The sequence below is a fragment of the Lepisma saccharinum genome, chromosome 17 (assembly GCF_977018435.1).
Source record: "Lepisma saccharinum chromosome 17, izLepSacc3.1, whole genome shotgun sequence".
Lineage (NCBI taxonomy): Eukaryota > Metazoa > Arthropoda > Insecta > Zygentoma > Lepismatidae > Lepisma > Lepisma saccharinum.
Genome location: NC_139245.1, coordinates 19917552 through 19936453, shown reverse-complemented (window position 1 = coordinate 19936453; position 18902 = coordinate 19917552). Strand labels below are relative to the sequence as shown.

At 35.9% G+C, this 18902-nt stretch overlaps 2 protein-coding genes across 7 annotated transcripts in view; one reads left to right on the top strand and one right to left on the bottom strand.

Moving 5' to 3' along the window:
* Window positions 1-655: 655 nt before the first annotated feature.
* Window positions 656-18902, top strand: part of LOC146001563 (uncharacterized) — a 36980-nt gene continuing 18733 nt past the window's right edge. Inside the window, exons 1-3 of one of the 3 annotated variants that reach the window (XM_083139039.1) lie at window positions 656-919; window positions 3703-3952; window positions 9538-9799. In XM_083139039.1, the coding sequence (XP_082995165.1) occupies window positions 831-919; window positions 3703-3952; window positions 9538-9799 (601 nt within the window). In that variant the 5' untranslated portion in view covers window positions 656-830. Of the gene's footprint in view, window positions 920-3702; window positions 3953-9537; window positions 13149-18902 lie in introns of those variants that run through there. The other 2 variants (XM_083139038.1, XM_083139040.1) reach the window with 2 other exon arrangements.
* Window positions 12926-18902, bottom strand: part of LUBEL (Linear Ubiquitin E3 ligase) — a 104509-nt gene continuing 98532 nt past the window's right edge. For all 4 annotated transcript variants that reach the window (XM_083139033.1, XM_083139036.1, XM_083139034.1 and 1 more), the window contains 3 exons: window positions 17941-18101; window positions 16725-16893; window positions 12926-15194 (listed from right to left, as the gene is read on the bottom strand). In XM_083139033.1, coding sequence (XP_082995159.1) covers window positions 15165-15194; window positions 16725-16893; window positions 17941-18101 — 360 coding nt within the window. In that variant the 3' untranslated portion in view covers window positions 12926-15164. The remainder of the gene's footprint in view (window positions 15195-16724; window positions 16894-17940; window positions 18102-18902) is intronic.

Genomic DNA, 18902 nt, shown 5'->3' with positions numbered 1-18902 from the left:
TCATAAAAATGAGTATTTTTTCTCTTTAACGACTTTACGTATAATTTACTGGGAAAAGGTTGAATTTGTTTTGTTTAAAACATGTTTAAAACATGTTTTTTTAAACTCATGTTTAAAACTATGTTTAAAACAAAAAAAACATGTTTTAAACAAAAAAAACCAGTTTGTTTTGTTCTTTTTAAAAAAAACACAAATTTTGCCAACCCTGGTACCTTAGCATTCTTCTAATAATAAACCTAAATGTTCTCATAGTTAGGTTAGGTTGTGTTAGCATTAAAATAATATCGCTATATGCATTCTAGAAAAGATAAAGGTTCTAAATTACCTGTACATTCATTCCCACTAGTCATAAACTTACATTTTTCTCGTCTTTATATGTTCCTAAGATTTGCAACATCTTCTTAGCAGACTAATTAAGTGGCAAGAGCAAATTTGAAGCTTCTTCTTACTGCTGACACGCGCGTGGCAGCAGACCCGGCCCAAAAAAATCTGTCTCGCACACCCCTAAACATAATCAACAGTAAACGATGCACCGTTATTCATAAATTGTGGAAATGTCGAGCATGTTCTTGCATGCTCATGAGGTGGTGTTTTTTTAATCGCTTTACTTGGCGTAGGGACATTTTGACTACGTCTGTATGGACATTGCCGAAAAGTGGTTGGCAACACTGCTGTTCAGTTAACGTCCTTGTATTTGTGCTATGACGCTGTAATAATCTGTGGACGCTGTAGTTGTGCTTTAATTACGAACGAGATGAAGAAAGAAATGATTTGCGTCAAAAACTAATTTAGAAGAAATATATTTTAAGTGTGAAGTTGTATGCATTGCAATGGCGGACATAACAACGGCTAATTTTTTGTGGGAAGCTTCAAGAATTCTGCCTTGTACTGTACCTTCTGTTATTCGAGCAAATCTGCTGTAAGTGTGAAAATAGACAAATAACTGGTAAATGTCTGTTATATCGGAGACACATTTCTTCATTTTTACAGAAGAAACTACTTACGGAAATGTGTTTCTGTAGTATTCTGAAAGTTCGTGGAGGTATTTTCTCACCGTAGAATGCTGCACAACAAGAAAGAAGCACTGTGGATATAATAAACTTGCATTTTGTGCAAAGCGACAACATTATGCCGTTGTTTCAATTATGTACCTGCAGATTGTGCGAGCGTCAAAAGTCACGCGGTCTCGCCAGTGTTTCCAAACGTGCATTTTTTTACCAGGATTTTATTATTTTTATTTTTTTAACTATGCTTACCTAACCTAACCCAACCTAACCTAACGTTGCCGTTAATGGTTCGTGGGGCTATCGTAAATGGTTTTTGGTGCTATCGGGAATAGTTTTTGGGGCTATCCGCAGTGATGTGCCGTAGACTATAAGATTACGTCTACATGCGTTGTCTACACGTAATCTACGCGTAGATTACATTGGGTTGTAGTTTACATAGACTACGTAGACAATTTAAAGTGCATTAAAATTAATTTTCAAGGGTTTCATGAAAGGAAAGTGACATTTTCAACTTTATTAGTTCCTCACGAAATGAAAAGAATCCTATTTACAACAAAATTTCTCTTCTCTTCTATCATCAACTATGGAAGAAGATAAATTGTATGCAAGAATCAACAACAGATGGCAGTCGTGAGACAAGAGTGGTCTTTTCCCCATAAAACACTAGAATATTTCCTATATTAGGTTTCTTCCTAGGTGAGAAATTGTTCGAATTTGGAAGAAAGAGTATGAAAAGTTCTCTTCACACATCAGCAACTGATACGCAATATAATTTTCTTTTAATTCCACGGCACCCTTTGTTAAGTTATCACCTTTTGCCATGTTGTTTACATAGATTACCTAATCTACGTGTATAAAATAGTCTATGTGTAGAATGTAGACTATCGTTGTTTAAGCGTAGACGCACATCACTGGCTATCCGTCAATGGTTTATGATGACATAATGGACACGAAAGTAGGTATTTTTCGGCTAAGAAGATTGAAACACTTCATACCCACTCCAAATCGACAAAACACAAGCACAACATGCGATGATCCACAGCTTTGCGCACCACATTGTATGTTCCACAACGGAAGAAAGGACCCAAAATAATTACTCGTAATGCGAAAAATCGAAGTTATTGTCGTGTAAAAAGCATAATGGCACCTTCAACTATGTTCCGCAATACACAATTGGCAAGTACGAACCATTTAAAACTGAAAATATCCTATAGAAATGTGTGTCTGATATAACAGACATTTACCAAATAACTGACATGCGCCACATTCATTGACTTGTAAGACTTAATAGCTCAAATGGAATACTACATCGGCCGACCTAGAGCTCATAAGAATTGATTTTGTTTTACAAAGTAGTTTTACTCTAACCGTGATTTACTTATAAGGAATGATCTTTTTGGAAGACACCAAAATGTCAACTTCTGTTTCACGTATGTACTGCATGTTTCAGACTAACGAGGGTCTTTTTTTTTGCTATTTTACTAATAAAAAGTACCAAAAAACTCTTGAGATGTCAAGTTTTTACTTACGCGGGCCATACTTTGGTATGAAATGTTTCCCATTTTTTGTGTTATATTACGTAAAACATCTGAATCTTGTCATTTTTTTAAAAGTGGCTAAGTGGGCCAACGGCACATTAAATGTGTATTTTGTTTATGAATCTACAATCTGAAGCTAAAATGCAATAACTCCAACAGTACCACTTCAGATATGTCCCTTTATCATTTCCATGGATTTGTAATTCATGGTGCAGTGGTAGCGTCGTCAGCTTGTAATCAAGGGGTTCCAGTTTCTATACCCAGTGGAGGCACGTAGTGGTTTGGATCCCATTTTAAAGTGTAGATCCAGTCCCGATTAGCCTTACTGTGCATAAAGTGGACTTAAAACACCAAATCAATCATAATTCATGGCCATTGTTGCCATTTGCCAAAAGTAATGAAAAACACTCGCAATAATAAATATGAGTTGATCTCAGTTGTGAAGTGGTTAGCACAGTGCCTTACAATGCCAGGGGTCCCAGGTTTGAATCCTGGCCTAGACATAGTGTTCTTTGTGAACAGCCCTTCATCAATTTCATCATACCATCACTCATCTTCATTTTCACAATTAGCCAAAACAATAGCAGAATAACTATGTTCCATAACATAACAAAAGTCAAATAAGAAATATGATGATACTACATCAGTTTCATATTTGCAACAGCCGGACCCTGTGGCCAAGTGGTTGGCACATCGCGCTGCAACACCAAGGGTCCCAGGTTCGAATCCCGCTCGGACTTGGTTGTTTGTGAATGCCCATTCATCAATTTCATCACTCATCCCCATGTTCGCAAATTAGCCAAGAGAGACAAAACGCAAAGTAAAATAAACTCAATTAATCAATCATATTTGCAACACAGGGCCTCCTTGATGGCATAGTGGTAACGTTGTCGGCTCGTAATGAAAGGGTCCCAGTTTTCATACCTGATGGAAGCCCATGGCACAGTTGTTCATATCCCACTTTAAATTGTAAGTCTAGTGTCGATTAGCCTTTCAGTGCATAAAGTGGACTTAAAACAACAATAATTCATTTCAATATTTGCAACACACTTTGTTCCAGAAATGTCACACAGATGACACATGGAAAATTTAACACATTGTTCGCATTTCGAGGTGCATATGAATCTGTCCTGTACTCATTTTACGTCTCTTTCCAGATCCAGAAACTCTTACATCAGGGAAAAGCATTCATCCACATCAGTCGCTTCACGTTATACTAAAATTACCATATGCAAGTATTGTTGCAATCCATTGTTTCAAGAGAGATGCCACTTGAAAATTATACCAAGCGGACAACTCTCAAAGAAGATGCTTAAAATTAAGACGAGATTTAACAACAATCCATATTCTGTATCAAAATATGACAGAAATCTTCTGAAGAAGTATGGAGAAAATATGAATAAATTGGTAAGAGCCTATATCACTGAACCAATCAGGTTAATGATACCAATGCTTGAACAATTTAAAGTTGCTCAGAATATTTTAATTAAAAAAACTATTTGCATATTTGCACATGAGATTTTAATAATGATGGCTTAGTGTTTTATTTTCACACAACAGCCTGCGCAGCAGAGACAGTAATTATCAAAATTATAAAGTAACAAAAAGTGAGCAAGTGTACTCCCTCAATAATCGCATTTTTAAAAATATCAACAGATCTTGCTGTTTTGTATAAAATGAGTTAAAGTTAGTAAATAGGTCGTATGTAATTATGAGATGCTGGTTATCTCCTGCCCAATATTGAAAATGTACTCAGGATGACACAACTGAAGTGCGACATACTGTTGTGCATTTCTATTGGCAAGGGTAAAATGACTTCATGCAATGAATGTTCATTCAGAAGTGTGAAGTATTTGTAATGCAGGGTGTTCGAATAGTCACGCAACCGAGACTGCACATATGGAACTTTTTTGTACAAAAAGCGATAGCAACATGAAATTTACTCTGGGTAACTTTGTCTATGTGGATATTTTTTAAAGAAAATCTTGTTCTATATGAACATTCAGTACAGCGATGTATTGTCCCATGTTACCTGGCTTACCGGCAGTAAACCATTTTTTTTTTTCATATTTACAGAAATTGTCGGTAATTTTGTTTTTGTTTTACTGGTATACCTGTATATAAAAAAAAGTTTCTAAATTGTAAAAAAGTTTTTGTACGAAGTAAATACACACATGGATAAAACACAGCTGTGGAGTTACTTACAAAAATGTTCAATGTGAATCGATAGTCTGTGTCTGTATTTATCAAACTGATAAAGGAACAATAATTTTTTATGCATTACACACGATATATGGGGTTAATTGTGGCATATTCATAAAAGTATGTTTTTTTTTTTTCAAAATTTCAAAGTGTACTGCCAATATTGATTGTGTCTGAGGGCAGTACCAGGTGTGCCCGACATGTGGCTATGTTAATCAATCAATGCCCAGATGAAAGAAGGGATCTGAAATTTATATATCAATGATATAGGAACACAAGGAAGGTAAAGGACCTCTCCTTGCAACATCTTGATGCTGCAAGGGCCCAAGTTCTGATTGGATATTTTCAATCATCATGACACATGCATTTTCTGATTACTTATTGCATTTTTTAAATTTTTTTTTGCAGAATGTGTGTTTTTCTATACATGTTTTATACGTGTAGAATTATATTTACACTCCTACATGGTTACAATGTTACTATTTATACATGCTGGGTAGATTAGGAGTGTTTGGTTTGATTGCTGTAGTATTGACATTTTTTTAAATTTTTTTTTTACCTCCTGCAATTGTTTATCACTCAGATAGTGACAACTGACGAGCATGAATACTGAATATGTGCACAACTTACTTTTAATGACACAATTTCTTACAAATTATTCCTTTCTGCATTGTTAAATCACATAAACTAGTTTCTTCTGACTTCAAAATTACTTCCATCATAATATCCAGTTTTCTGAATGCATTGTCATTTTCCTGTACAACTCAAAAATCTGTCCGAACCGTGACTGATAAAACGATGGATGAATATATGAATATAGATTAATTCGTATTCTCAATAAATTAATCAAAAATACAAAACATATGACATAGCCACGTCAAATCATCTCAAACGTCAGGACAGAAGAAAACAGTACAGTGGGGAACCTCCTGCATACGACGAGGAAGAAACCAACGGTCAGTACGGGGAAGTGAACGGGCAGGCATCTTTTTGTTTTGATTGTATATAGGTTTTTGGATTGAGAAGTTTATGCAGTGTTGGTTTCGAACAAACGAGGAAATATGGGGGTATAGCTCGACCACAAGGAAAAAAACCTTCCCTCAAAAGCGTTCGCGCATCTTCCCTGCCGTTATCGGTGCTCAGGGCAGTGTTGCCAGGTCAGACTTGAAAAAATCGGGAGATTGTTCCTTGGGAAACCAGAAGATCTGCTACAAAATCCGATGATCTAATAGTTGAGGATGAACGACCTTCTCGGGGGCGTCATAGGCGTGCGCACTGGGGGGCAAGAGGATGTCTGCAGATTTTTTCCAGCGAGGGGGGGAAACAATGTATTTTTATCAGGCGGGTAAACGAGGCATATTACCCCGTATAATGTTGCCCTCTCAGAAAACACCACTTGAGTTTGAAATTATCACGTTCCTACATCCCTATTATAATAATGGATGTAAATTACTGTAACTGAAAACAACTCTATTTTCGGGTGGGATAAAATACAACCATCTAAAAATAGTAATGTACATGGACGTCCGCAGGATTTTTTCCAGGCAGGGGCAAGGAAGGTATTTTTTTCCGGGGGGTCAAAGAAGGCACATTTTCTCCAATAATAGTGTTCTTCCCTCAAAAAACATTGCTTAAATTTCAATGTATCATATTCATGCAATAATTAACACACATTATTGCAGCTGAAATGAAATTATATGTGAAAAATATATAATTTTTCGTTGACTTTCATTTTCCAGGGGGGTCACGCCCCCCCCCCCTTCCGGACGCCCATGGTAATGTAGTTTAAATAGTAATAATGTCCTAGCACATCGTTTGGCATAATTTCACAATTCAAACAGCACTTTTCATGGCTGAGTGGAGTTCCACTCTCCCCTCCATGTTCAAGTAAGGTGACCAGGAAACTTGTTTTTGAGCAGGCCGTCGGAGGTGCCATAGCAATAGTTTATTATGGAATCCTACCGAGAAATCAATAGGCCTGGCAACACTGACGTTGGCCGCTCTGAAGGCTCCTTCCTCCTGTCTTTTTCCCCCACCCGCCAGCGCGATGGGGTCTGCGCAGGTTTCTTTCCTTGTGGTTCCACTATAGTAAAGGATTTAGAAAATTTTTCCAAATTCTGCCTTCACCGAAACTGTACCGTTTTCTTTTTCCTGACGTTTGAGATGATTTGACGTGGCTATGTCATATTTCTGGTAGCCGAGAAAAAAGAACCTGAAGAAGGGAACAGTTGTTCCTGAAACACCGTTTGAAATAATAGATACTCGCTACACGCAAGTACAAAAGTTTTGTATTTTTGATTAATTTATTGAGAATACGAATTAATCTATATAAAAGTGAGTAAGTTTCACACATCATAAATTGTGAAATATGAATACTGGTAGATTATGACCGATATTAAATGTTTTCAGGTTCATATCTCGCATATCCTTTATTTATCAGTGTTGCCAGTTTGTGACTTACGTACTGACCTGCCTTGTATAAAATTTGTATGGAGATGTTGAAACCACTAGGAACCAAAGTGTGACCTGTATCATTGATATCCCAAAAGTGGTTCCACAAGTCTGGTGTAAAAACTAATGTATACAGGAAATATACAGCATTGACCAAATTATTGGACTCATTAGTTGAAGAAATGAGACAGATAAACTCACTTTATGTAGAGAAATGTGACAGATTTACTGTTTTGTGATACACATTGCATCGTCATACACACTGCAAGTACTGTCAGTACTTCGTACGACCACCTTTGGCTGTTTTCAATCCCATTTTAATCACTGCTTATGTACAATTCCTTTATCACTCTTACTTCTAATCTTCAAACCACATGGCTTATGAAATTACTTGTTGCTCTGGAGATACAAATAAAGAACACCCTTACAACAATCAGAATTAATATTATTTCCTTTGTTATAAGGAAACAAATATCATAAATAACATGGTAAACAATGTACGTATTGTTCCAGGCATTTTTGCGAATTTGTAAAGAATCATGTTGCCACCTTTTTTTGGAACACAGGAAAAGAGAGGATTGTGGGAAATAAGATTATATCGAAGCAGACAAACAGTTTAATCCCATAAAAAGTTAGAATAATCGTCAAATTTATTTAGTTAGAACTCTGTCAAAACAAGGAAATGTGCTTCTTTTTTTACAGTGAGTTGTCTGTCTGATAGCATAGTGGTAATGTCGTCGAGAGGCGCATGATGGTTCATATCCAATTTTAAACTGTAGGTCCAGTCCCGATTAGCCTTTCTATTCATAAAGTGAACTTCAAACACAATATTCAATCAATCAAACAAGTGATGGATATTACTCCTTCAATTTTCATATCATCTTTAGTGAGAAAGTTACTAAATTTTCTGCGAAACTTACTTGTAGAGTTTCTGCCACCATCCACTTGGAAACTTGTTGCTAAGATAATACGTACATCTACCGCGTCTTTTATCCCCAAACATGAATTATAGTGAGGTCTATCTATAGAAATATTGTATCTGAATTGTCAACCTTTTTCCCCATATACGCACAGGGGATGGACAAAAATATGGAAACACCTGCAGAAATGCACATTACCTTTATTAATATCGTGTAGGACCACCTTTGGCATGCAGAATGGACTGCAGTCGACGTGGAATGGACAAATACAGGTCGCGTATGGTTGTCAAAGGGATGTTGTAGCATTCTTCCTCCAAAGCCGCTGCAAGTTTTTGTAGAGACGATGGTGGTGGGTAGCGAGCTCGCACCTTGGTCTCCAAAACCGAGCACAGGGGCTCAATAATATTTAGGTATGGCGATTGTGGAGGCCATGGCAGATGTGACACTTCATCTTCGTGCTCATCAAACCAGTCCTGGACGATGTGAGCTGTATGAACAGGGGCTCTGTCATCTTGAAACATGGCATCACCATCTGGGAATAAAGTTTGCACCATGGGATGCAGCTGGTCACTCAAAATGGTTACGTAGTCCCTGGCAGTGACATGTCCATACAGGGTGATGATGGGTCCGGCAGAATACCAGGAGATGGCTGCCCAAATCATCATTGAACCACCGCCATGCTTCACTCTCGGTAACAGACAGTCTGTATCGTACGCTTGTGCTGGCGTTCTCCACACGTACACTCGGCCAGCAGTTGGAATCAATGTAAAGGATGACTCATCCGACCAGATTACAGTCTTCCTCTTGTCCAGTTTTTATGGGTGTTGCACCACTGTCTCCGTCTAGCAGCATGGTCAACAGTCACGAGTGGTTTGGGAATTGCAGATCTGCCATGAATACCTTGCTTGTGGAGTTTTCTTCTGACTGTTTTGATGCTAACAGGGTTTGTAAGCACTGTATTCAACTCAGCAGTGACTTTAGGAGCCGTGGTGATCTTCTGCTTGGTCACAATCCTACTCAATGTGCGTCTGTCTCTGTCACGCAACACACACTTGCATCCACGCTGGTGCTTCGCTGATGCGTTTTTTTCCAGAAGTCTCGTAGGCAGTCATGATCTTCGAGACTGTGCCTCTTGATACACCAAACATTTCCGCTACTTTCGTCACAGAAGCTCCCACCATACGCGCACCCACAATTTGCCCTCTTTGAAACTCTGTCAGCTCAGACATGATTCACGATAACCTGCACGGACCAGTCGATGTACTGTAACAGGCCCTTATCTGTCAGGGTGTATAACTCGCACCACTTACCATTCAGACACAAATCGTGTTTGAAATGGCTACCTGTTTTATACCAGGTGTTTCCATATTTTTGTCCATCCCCTGTATAATGTGTGTTTTTTGTCTTGTTTGTTTGCAGGTTATTTTGTGTCCTCTCTGTAAGAAGAAAAACAAAATAAAGATGCAAAAACAATCCAAAGCAAAGAGAAAATGGCAACCAGAGGTGCAGGGTTCAGCTAAGAAGAGGAGGAGATCTCAAGATCCGTTTGCTGGTCTGAACATTTCTAACATCTCTCCAGGATCTTTAACTCCAGGCAATCATATGTCAGCCAGGAAGAAGAGGAAAATGTTGAACGCATTAGCACGGGAAGCTTCTTGGGGCCAAGGAGCCAGTTCTGAAGGTAAGTATACCCCAACAAATACCCCATCTTCTGGTGCAAGTAAACATGACAGGGTACAATCAACTCCATTCCGCACTGCAGCAACTCGTGAATTCACAGCTAAACCGAAAAAACTGCAACATTTAGAGGACCAGGCAGAATATAAGGAAAATCTGCTAACTTTCTCTGACATGATGCCTAGGTAACAGTTTAAATGAAATTGCATGAAAGCAACAAGCTGTGGATCCATTGTCTGTTAAAAATATTTGTGTAGTTCATGTAAGGAGTAATATTTTTTTCTAAATATATTACATTATTGGACACTAGAACCTCTTATTTCTTGTGCTGGAAAGTACGCTATTGTAATTTTTGTGCACATTCCAACTATCATCCATCAGACATACCGCCATCTACTTTGTGTGTGTGTGTGTCTGGATCCAGGTACATCCTATTTCTCACACACACACTATTTTTTATGCCTAAGATGAATACGTCAAGGGAGTTGACGTCATCATGTCTTGATGTTTGTTCTTTTGATACAAACCATGAAATGTACAATAGTTTTAACAAGGGTTTTGCTTAATTTGCTGCCTAATCTCACTGGGATTGAACTGTGAGATAGATTTGGGCTGCATAATATTATATAGATCGGCGTAAGTTTTGTGTCCAATAGTTGATAATAATATGGGTTTAGCTTTTACATCTGTAATATTGGAAGCTTGGCAGAAATGTTAAACGTTTTCAAAATATTGAATGCTTTGTTATTCTCTGGAGAACTGAAAATTACGACATCCACATTGTGCGTAAAGATGTTAGTTAATCCAGATTAGGCAAATGTAATGCATGAACTAGCACAATAAGTATGACATGACGTATATAACATCATTAACCATTGTCACTTTGTCATATTCTATCATGTCATGCCTGTTGCTGGTGTTAGCATTTTTAAGGAAAAATATGACAATTTTAAAAACTGGTCAGATTGCTTTAGTACAAAAATCACAGTGCACATCTGGATAGTTGCAACACCTGCCCAACTTCTTAGGTATCAATAGATCACAACTTGTCCATTTTCTGGACACACATGGAACTCTGAGCAAGCAAGGGTACAATAACATTGTAAGAGGGAAGGGAGCACCATTGTCAGAAACTTAAGCACAAAATACACGGAAACTGCTAGGAAATTTTATTTTTTGGGGATGGGACACATCAATCGGTACTCTATCAGTATCGATCGATATAGGTACATCAGTTTATCAGTAAAATTACCGATAATTTTACCGATTCAACTGTCTATAATTATTTTACAGTTTAGTGCAATATTGTGCCATTGTGTTATAATTTTTATGTGATAAACATATTAGTCTCTATTCTGTACTTTTTTTTTTTAAGTAAATGTAAGAATATGCAGCTTCTTTTGCATTGAAAAGGCTTGGTTCATCTGGTATCATACATTTATTAAAGAGGTCAATGAACCAGTTAGGTTCTTCAAGAAGCATTTGGAATTTTATATCAGATTAGTAGAATACAGTGGAGCCCCAATTTTACATTCCCCGGTTTTACATTTTCCCACTTTTTAAGTTTTTTCATCTTGGTTCCCTGAGAAACGTAAAATTGTGGTTCCACTGTATCAGTTATTTTTTTTTACTATTTGCTATTTACCTTGCTAATTGTTCATTGTTTTTTGAGGGAGTCTTGTAAAGGAATAAGAAATGTGGATTAGGTTTATCTTGTTGTAAGATAAATTGTTTGGTTTGAAGTCTGGGGTGCTCCTAAAATGTGCTGAAATGTTGTCAAGTTTAGCTCTGAAAATTTTAGAAAATTTGAAGTTATGCTGTTTTTCACCCTCTGTTGTGCTCAAGTTGTCACTGTTCCTTCTGTTGACATTTGTTCCATTCCACATTTCGGAGGGAGCTGTAGTAAAAACAATTATCCAGTAAACATTGTTGTTTCATTAACATTTCGTATGATGGAACGGACTGCAGTTCCTTGTATGGTATTTAGATGAATGATTATTGCACCTGAAAAAATTGTTTGAGTTTTGTCGAAGATTTCAAGTGAATAATCAAAACAGTCCAAAAAATAGAAGAAAAACACATTATATTACATATAAAATTACGCACAGGCACTGATAATACACACATGCTGACAATGCTGGGAGGGAGAAAGCGAAGCAGGAGGCTTTGAGGTGTGGGGCTCATCCTGCTCGAAGTGATTGCCAGCTTCCACAAGTACACGTGAGCTGCCCAAGCTGGACTAGAATTCATCATTGTGTCTCATGGCTAAGTAGATGGGCCCTTGAATTGTTTTATGCTGCCTTGAGCCACTATTTAGTAGGTCCATCAGTCCACTAAAATATATATTTAACTGTTGTAATTACTGATTTCGATGAATGAACAGTGATAAGAAATACTTTTTTCAGCTTTGCTGATTTTAGAAGTTGTTATTTTATTGGTACGTATATTATAATCAGCGTTAAAGTTTAGTTATTTGTGAGACAGAACGGTTTTTGTGTATTGGAGGATTAATGTTACTACTTGAAATATTGACCAAGCTACAGTCTGTGCGATTCTCTAATCTAGTGGTGGGGATGCAGTCAGCATGAAGTGCAAAGTTGTTAGCCTTTGCAGCCCAAGACCTATCTACCGACTGCCTTACTCCCACCTGCCAAGGTGAGCAATTATCAAACCAGTTATGGGATGACGTGTGGTCCCCAATTTTATCATAATGGTGGGTGGCCACTGGTTCCATACACAGGCCCGAAATATAGGAGAAAAGTTGTTTAGCTTCCTCCCTGGAGACTCAAACTAGTTTGCATCACGTAGCCTGGACCCAAAGCCTGCTGATTTAGACCGCACGGCCAGGACGTCAACCAATGATATGAGCCAGTTCAAATCCCCTGCAAGCTACTGGTAGCTCACGATTGACCATTGGTTTACCCCCTTTCTTGTTTCATTGCCTGAAAGGTGTGGTGTAATGATAAATAAATTAACACCATAAGATTTGTTTTTTCTCCCACGAATTCTTCCAGGTTTAAGTTAGAAAATAGCTGGGAAGTAGAGTACAACTAGATCCCTTCTTACTGTTACTACTAGCATGTTTATGTAGTTGCGGTAAAAGGAGTGCAAAAATAAGATGGTCTTCATATTACTATTCATTGTATACTTTGAAACTTTGTATATAAATACAATTTACAAAAAAAGAAAACAGTTCATACATACATTGTTACACACAGCTAACATATGATATACATCTAGAAAACAGTCTGCAACAATCCAGTTAGTACAGAGAAAACTTACTTTGTAACATTTCTTAAATATATTGCATATATTAAAAAAAACTGAGATATTGCATTTGTAAATACGTTGACTTCCTTAGTACACTATTTGCAAACTTAGTTCTGTGTGAGCAATTTTTAACTCTCGAGTACATTACATTTATGTTGTTAGAAATTTTAGTCTGAAATCGATAAATACTGTGCCTGCAAAACTGTAAACTTTTCTAAAGTTCACAAATGTTTTGGATTTTTATAGTTTTCAAGTTAAGAATTTTACATGTAGTTTATGTTTTGTTCAGTCTGTCTGTGTTGGCATTATCTGACAAGGAAGTGTATTAATGGCATATGTCATAGTAATGGTCTTTTTACCTATTTAGATTCAGGAATCGGATCTTTTGCTTTTAAAACCGAGAATATTTCACTACAGGCAATCCATTACCGTATTCTTTCGATCTTTGTACCCTAAAATATATTTCTGAATCTGATATGTATTATAGTTTCCATAGCCCAAAAATCTTGCCTGTGTCAGTACCGGAGATAACTATCATTCATGCTTTAACTGTAAAATTGGGAATGATGTGTAAGGAAATGTAAAATTTCTCCTATTTTGCAGCGTAAGTTTGATGTAGATCTCTGATTTTCCGTGTATGTGGTGAAAACTTAAACTTATTTAAAGCTTGAATCCATGAAAATTTCAATTATTGTGATGTGTAGAATTTTATAAATGTTGATGCACTATTACAAACTGCAATTTGGTAATGACTTTTTCAATATATGAGGAACAATTTGTTATTGGTAAGATGTCCATAACTCTTGCTCAGTATTTTCATTAGTTTGCTTACAAGTATTTTACACATTCGTAGTACTTCAGACTTACTTGTTTTGAGAGTTGTAAATAATACCTTAGTTAATCTATTAACCTTCTACCTTGTAAACAAAAATCCACATATTTGTGTGCTAGCATCCTTTTATAATACATTAACAATGTACTTCTCTTTGTCTGTAGTGCAGTTGTGATTATAATATTGTAGATAATCACCTAGATTTAAATTTAAATTTTTTCTGAAAAAATTATTTTTATGAATACAATTTGGCTTACTAAAATGCCATTAAATTCATCTAGATGCATTTCCTACAAAACACATATATAATGTGATGGCAAGGAACGATTCCTAATGGGAACTACAAAAAATACCACCAAAATTTTGTGGGTAGACATGTCTCTCTCTCTCTTTCGCACACACACACACAATTCATGTATACACACATATAGCTACTTCCAAGTAACAGTAAAAATCCTTGTTCTTTTGATATATTTCTCACACTTTGTATCACATTTGGTTGTGCATAATAGCACTGCACCATGAGTCAGTAAGTGTTGTTCCCAAAATGTTTGAATACACTTTTTTGTATACTGAAGATATGGGGGAATTCTACTTTTTATGTTACATTACTATGTAATAAATTTTTATTCCATTTTGTAGATATGACAATGCTAAGGTAATTTTGAAGAGAGAGAAAATAATTAGTATTTTCTCCAGGAGTAAAAAGATTGTAATATATTGAGGGAATAAGATTCTTGTAATTTCAAATTACAGACTTCTTTCTAATATTCATTCCTTCATTTAAGATATTTTGATTAATCTTAAATTATTGAAAATATATGGATAAATGAATTTTTTGCCTTTAACCTTTTTTCTAAGAAAGTAGTGTGAAGTCTAAATTCAATAAATGCATTGTTTTTTTTATAAAGAAAGAAATACTGTAGTCAGATGTTGGATATAGAAAACATTCTTCTTTTTATTTTTCTTGCTTGAGGGTTAATAACACATGCATGGGGAGACAGAAAATACGGGAAGAAATTGAAGTTTTTACTAAGACAGAATTTTGTTTTTGATGAATTATGCCAAATACATTACTTTTTAATATTTTATGCAATGGAACTGTTTTGTGATTTAATCCAATAGGAATAATACATTATTTCTTATTACTGAGAAGGATGGAGAGTGTTATCCATTGTATTCCTGAGTTCTGAAGTGAAATGCAGACCCTGATGTATATCTCACAGTTTCAGTGCTGATTTTCAACTGTGTGGTTGGGTGAATTTCTTCAATCAAGTGGAATTTCTTCTTGCACAAGCTGAAAAAAGATGGGATAATTTAATTGATGCAAATAAATTACAAGGCCAATATTACTTTCAAATAAATTTGGGCAGGTCAACATAAATGATATTGTATATATATATAATATGTATACGGTAATAACAAATTAGGAAGGGAAATGGAGGGAGCGTCTTGCCTCCCATACTTAACACCTTTTTCTAAACTGAGTTATTCTCTGATTTTTCTCTACTTGTTACCCCACAATTCCAGGGATTAATATTTTATTAGTACAATTAATTTTGCACATGTACATGGGCATCACCAGAACTTCTTGTTCTGAATTGAATACTAAAAATAATAACAACAATAATTATTATTATTATCATGCTTATGATTATTATTGTAAAATAATAACTATTATAAAGTCAATCTAATAAACTAATTTTATTGCACATTTATTATTATTATATCCTTGGGGAGATTTTTTATACTCGATTAACAAGATGAGTGAATATCCAGCACTACTCTTTTCTTAAAATTTTCACTACATTTTATGCAGTTAATGTATTGAAATACATTGTTATTCAATTTTGATATTAACTTTAACACACCTCGTTCAAGAAGAGACGCCAAGGGTCCCGGGTTTGAATCCCGGTCGGGTGTGGTTGTTTGTGAATGTCCATTCATCAATTTCATCACTCATCCCCATCTTCGCAAATTAGCCAAGAGGCACAAAACGCGAAGTAAAATAAACTAAATCAATCAATCTATCAATCGTTCAAGAAGAGATTTAAAATTAGAATGACGTTTCAGCTATTGTGTTCATATTGTTTGTCCTTTTGCATAAAATTCAAATTTTTGGAAAGTGGAACAACTTTTTTCTTGGTTTTAATGGTAGAATATGAAAACATAAACTGGTTCGTATATTTTACACTTATTTTTATATTTAACATATTTTTACTTGGTCATTCTATTCTAATAATAATTAACTGAATTTTATTTCCAGTATTAACAATATAATTAACACGCTTCTTAATTTTTTGTAAGTTGAAATGAGCAATGTCAATTTGCAGACGGGTCGATTCGACCCCCTATCTTGATGCCCATGCCCATATATTAGGATTTTTATGTGCACAGTTCTAAAACTTGCTACCATAGTATATAGTCTACAGAGGAACTTTGGGAGATTTCACAGCATTGTGACAGGCATCAACGAATAACTTTGTACTTGGAACCTGAGTCACCTGCCACTTCAAAATGAAACTTAGGAAGTACAAATAAACTTGCACACTGGAGTGTCATGATGCTGCACTTGTTACTTGTCATTTTCACTTTGTATGTGCAACATGGCATTTTGGTTTGCTTGTGGGGAAAGTGTTACTTCATGTGAAATTCTCCTTAAGGTGACATATACAGTGGAAATAGTACAATACAAGTGCTTTCCGGTAGTAATATATCTCTTTCTGTCACACAGACACAGTGAAAACTTGTTTCTCTCAATACAAATATATTTAACTTTTTTGTGACGTTACCTCCATGAAAGAAAACAAATTGAACTATGTATTACCTTGAGCAAACGTTCCCGGAAAACTTCCTCTGGGGTCCCGTATGGATTAGCAGGCATTTTCTTGTGAGCTCGTTTTATCACTGTTTCAAGGTCATCACTGGAGAGGACAGTTATTGGATCCAAGTTATGTTTTTTGATTAGGCCACACAAGTATTCAAGGTAATGATTCCTGTAAAGAAATAATATACTTCATATTCATCAAAGAATTTCCAATATATATTCTAAATCAAAATAGAGATGAAATTTGTAAACTTTTGCATTACTTTTTTTTATTATTATTAACTTAGTTGACTGACATTAAAGGTTTGTATTTGAATCACATTTGGCATATAACTTCAAAATTAGTCAGTATGGAAATATAATGAAAGATAAAGTTCCCTGTGCATACAGCACCATGCCATAAAGGCACATTTTGGGGATATGGGGGTAGGGGCCCACACATCTTGATCTTGACTATTTTGGAGGTGATGTGATCAGCAACATGTTGTGGCCTCCTTTACTCCCCAGGTGCCCATTGATTTGAGGCTGGGTGAACCCCAGAGCCACTTTATGCAGGGACAAGGCCGGAAAAATTCCGACCTTAGAGCAAACCCGTCTCTCCATGTGGCAGTCAGATGCCCTACTGATTAGAAACCAGACAAAATATGTTAACATTTTTATTGAAAAAATATAGGAATGAAGTAGTAAGTAATAACAGATTTTAACTGTGAGGCTGTTCTCGAATACTTAGATCTAATGATCTGAATATGGTCTGCCATATACTGCCAGGTTGTAATGATGCAGTTGAAATTCAGTGGAGTAAGTAGGTTTACCCACCAAGAGAAAATAAAAGCCATATGACAAAAGAATAGGTAAGAATATAAATCAAAGGAAAGATTCATACTACTTAATTAATCATCTTGTTATGCATGTTTTTTTAAAATCCATTCTAATCCACTTACAGTTCATTTTTCCACTCAGTTTTTTGATCACAATCGAATATGCCACCTGGCTGGTAACTTCGTTACCAGATAGGTGGCGAAATCGATCACCATAGAGAAAAACAGCATGCAAAATAAACTGTAAGTGGATTAGAATGGATTACCTCTCTCCGCGTAACCACCAAATGGACAATTTTAGATACAAGGCTGTGTTTATTTTCTTTCCTTTTTATGTATGTTGTGTTATTTTAAAAGTAAATTTAATGACCACACAAAGAACCATGTGACTACTTTACCTGCAAAGCCCTGCATGTTTCTCAGAAACTTCATTCCCACATGTGGTATCTATAAGCCCTGCTGGAGTTTCTCGCTGCAACTGAACAAGGCATTTCGGCTGAATATCTGTATCCTGCTTAAATCCTTCTGGTGATTCTGTAGCGTAATGTATGCCATTTTCCTGCATAGAGACGGAATAATAATGCTCCATTATTGAGATTTTTTTTACAATAGTGTAACAGTCTCATAGTGTTAATTATTATCTTAATTCTTTCTGTATGCATATTTGCTTTGGATTTAAATGAACCTTTTTTCCTTTTACATACACAAATTTGATAACTTTTCCAGGGGTGGAATTAATGAGTTAAGTGTCCATGCAAGCCTTAGATCTTGTAATGAAATATTGTTGGGCACATGAAAATCTGAAAAAATAAGCATTCATAACCTCCCAAGAAAGAAAACAAGAGTTCCTCAGTCTACAATCAAATCCTTGTTTTACAAAATTCTTGGGGGGAAAAATGCAATTTAAGGTTGTTACAATGTATGAAATTTTAATTTGAAAAAATGGTAGTTTATGCAGTGAATAATTTAATAGTAATTACTGTATAATCACTGCATTATAATGGTTCCAATTTACAGTTTACTTTTAACTTCATATTGCACCAAATTGAACTGGAATCAGCCTTTTGAGAGTCAGTTCTGCTGGGTGCCACTGATTTCCAGAGTCACCTTGTGTTGGATCTCTGTCTCCATGGCTGTATTGGTATAGCATAGTTAACTTCAGATCTCAAGAATAATAACCATTTAGACTATGCAGGAGTCTCAAAGAAGAAACTTTTATTTAATTGGTACTCTATTGCGATCGGCTTATACAGTGCGATCATTTTTATTGCGCACATTGGGATCACATCATTTGTCTTGAGCACACTGACATTGAGTGACCATGTTTTCATTTCGTTTTCGTATGTTTTAAAATGGAGTT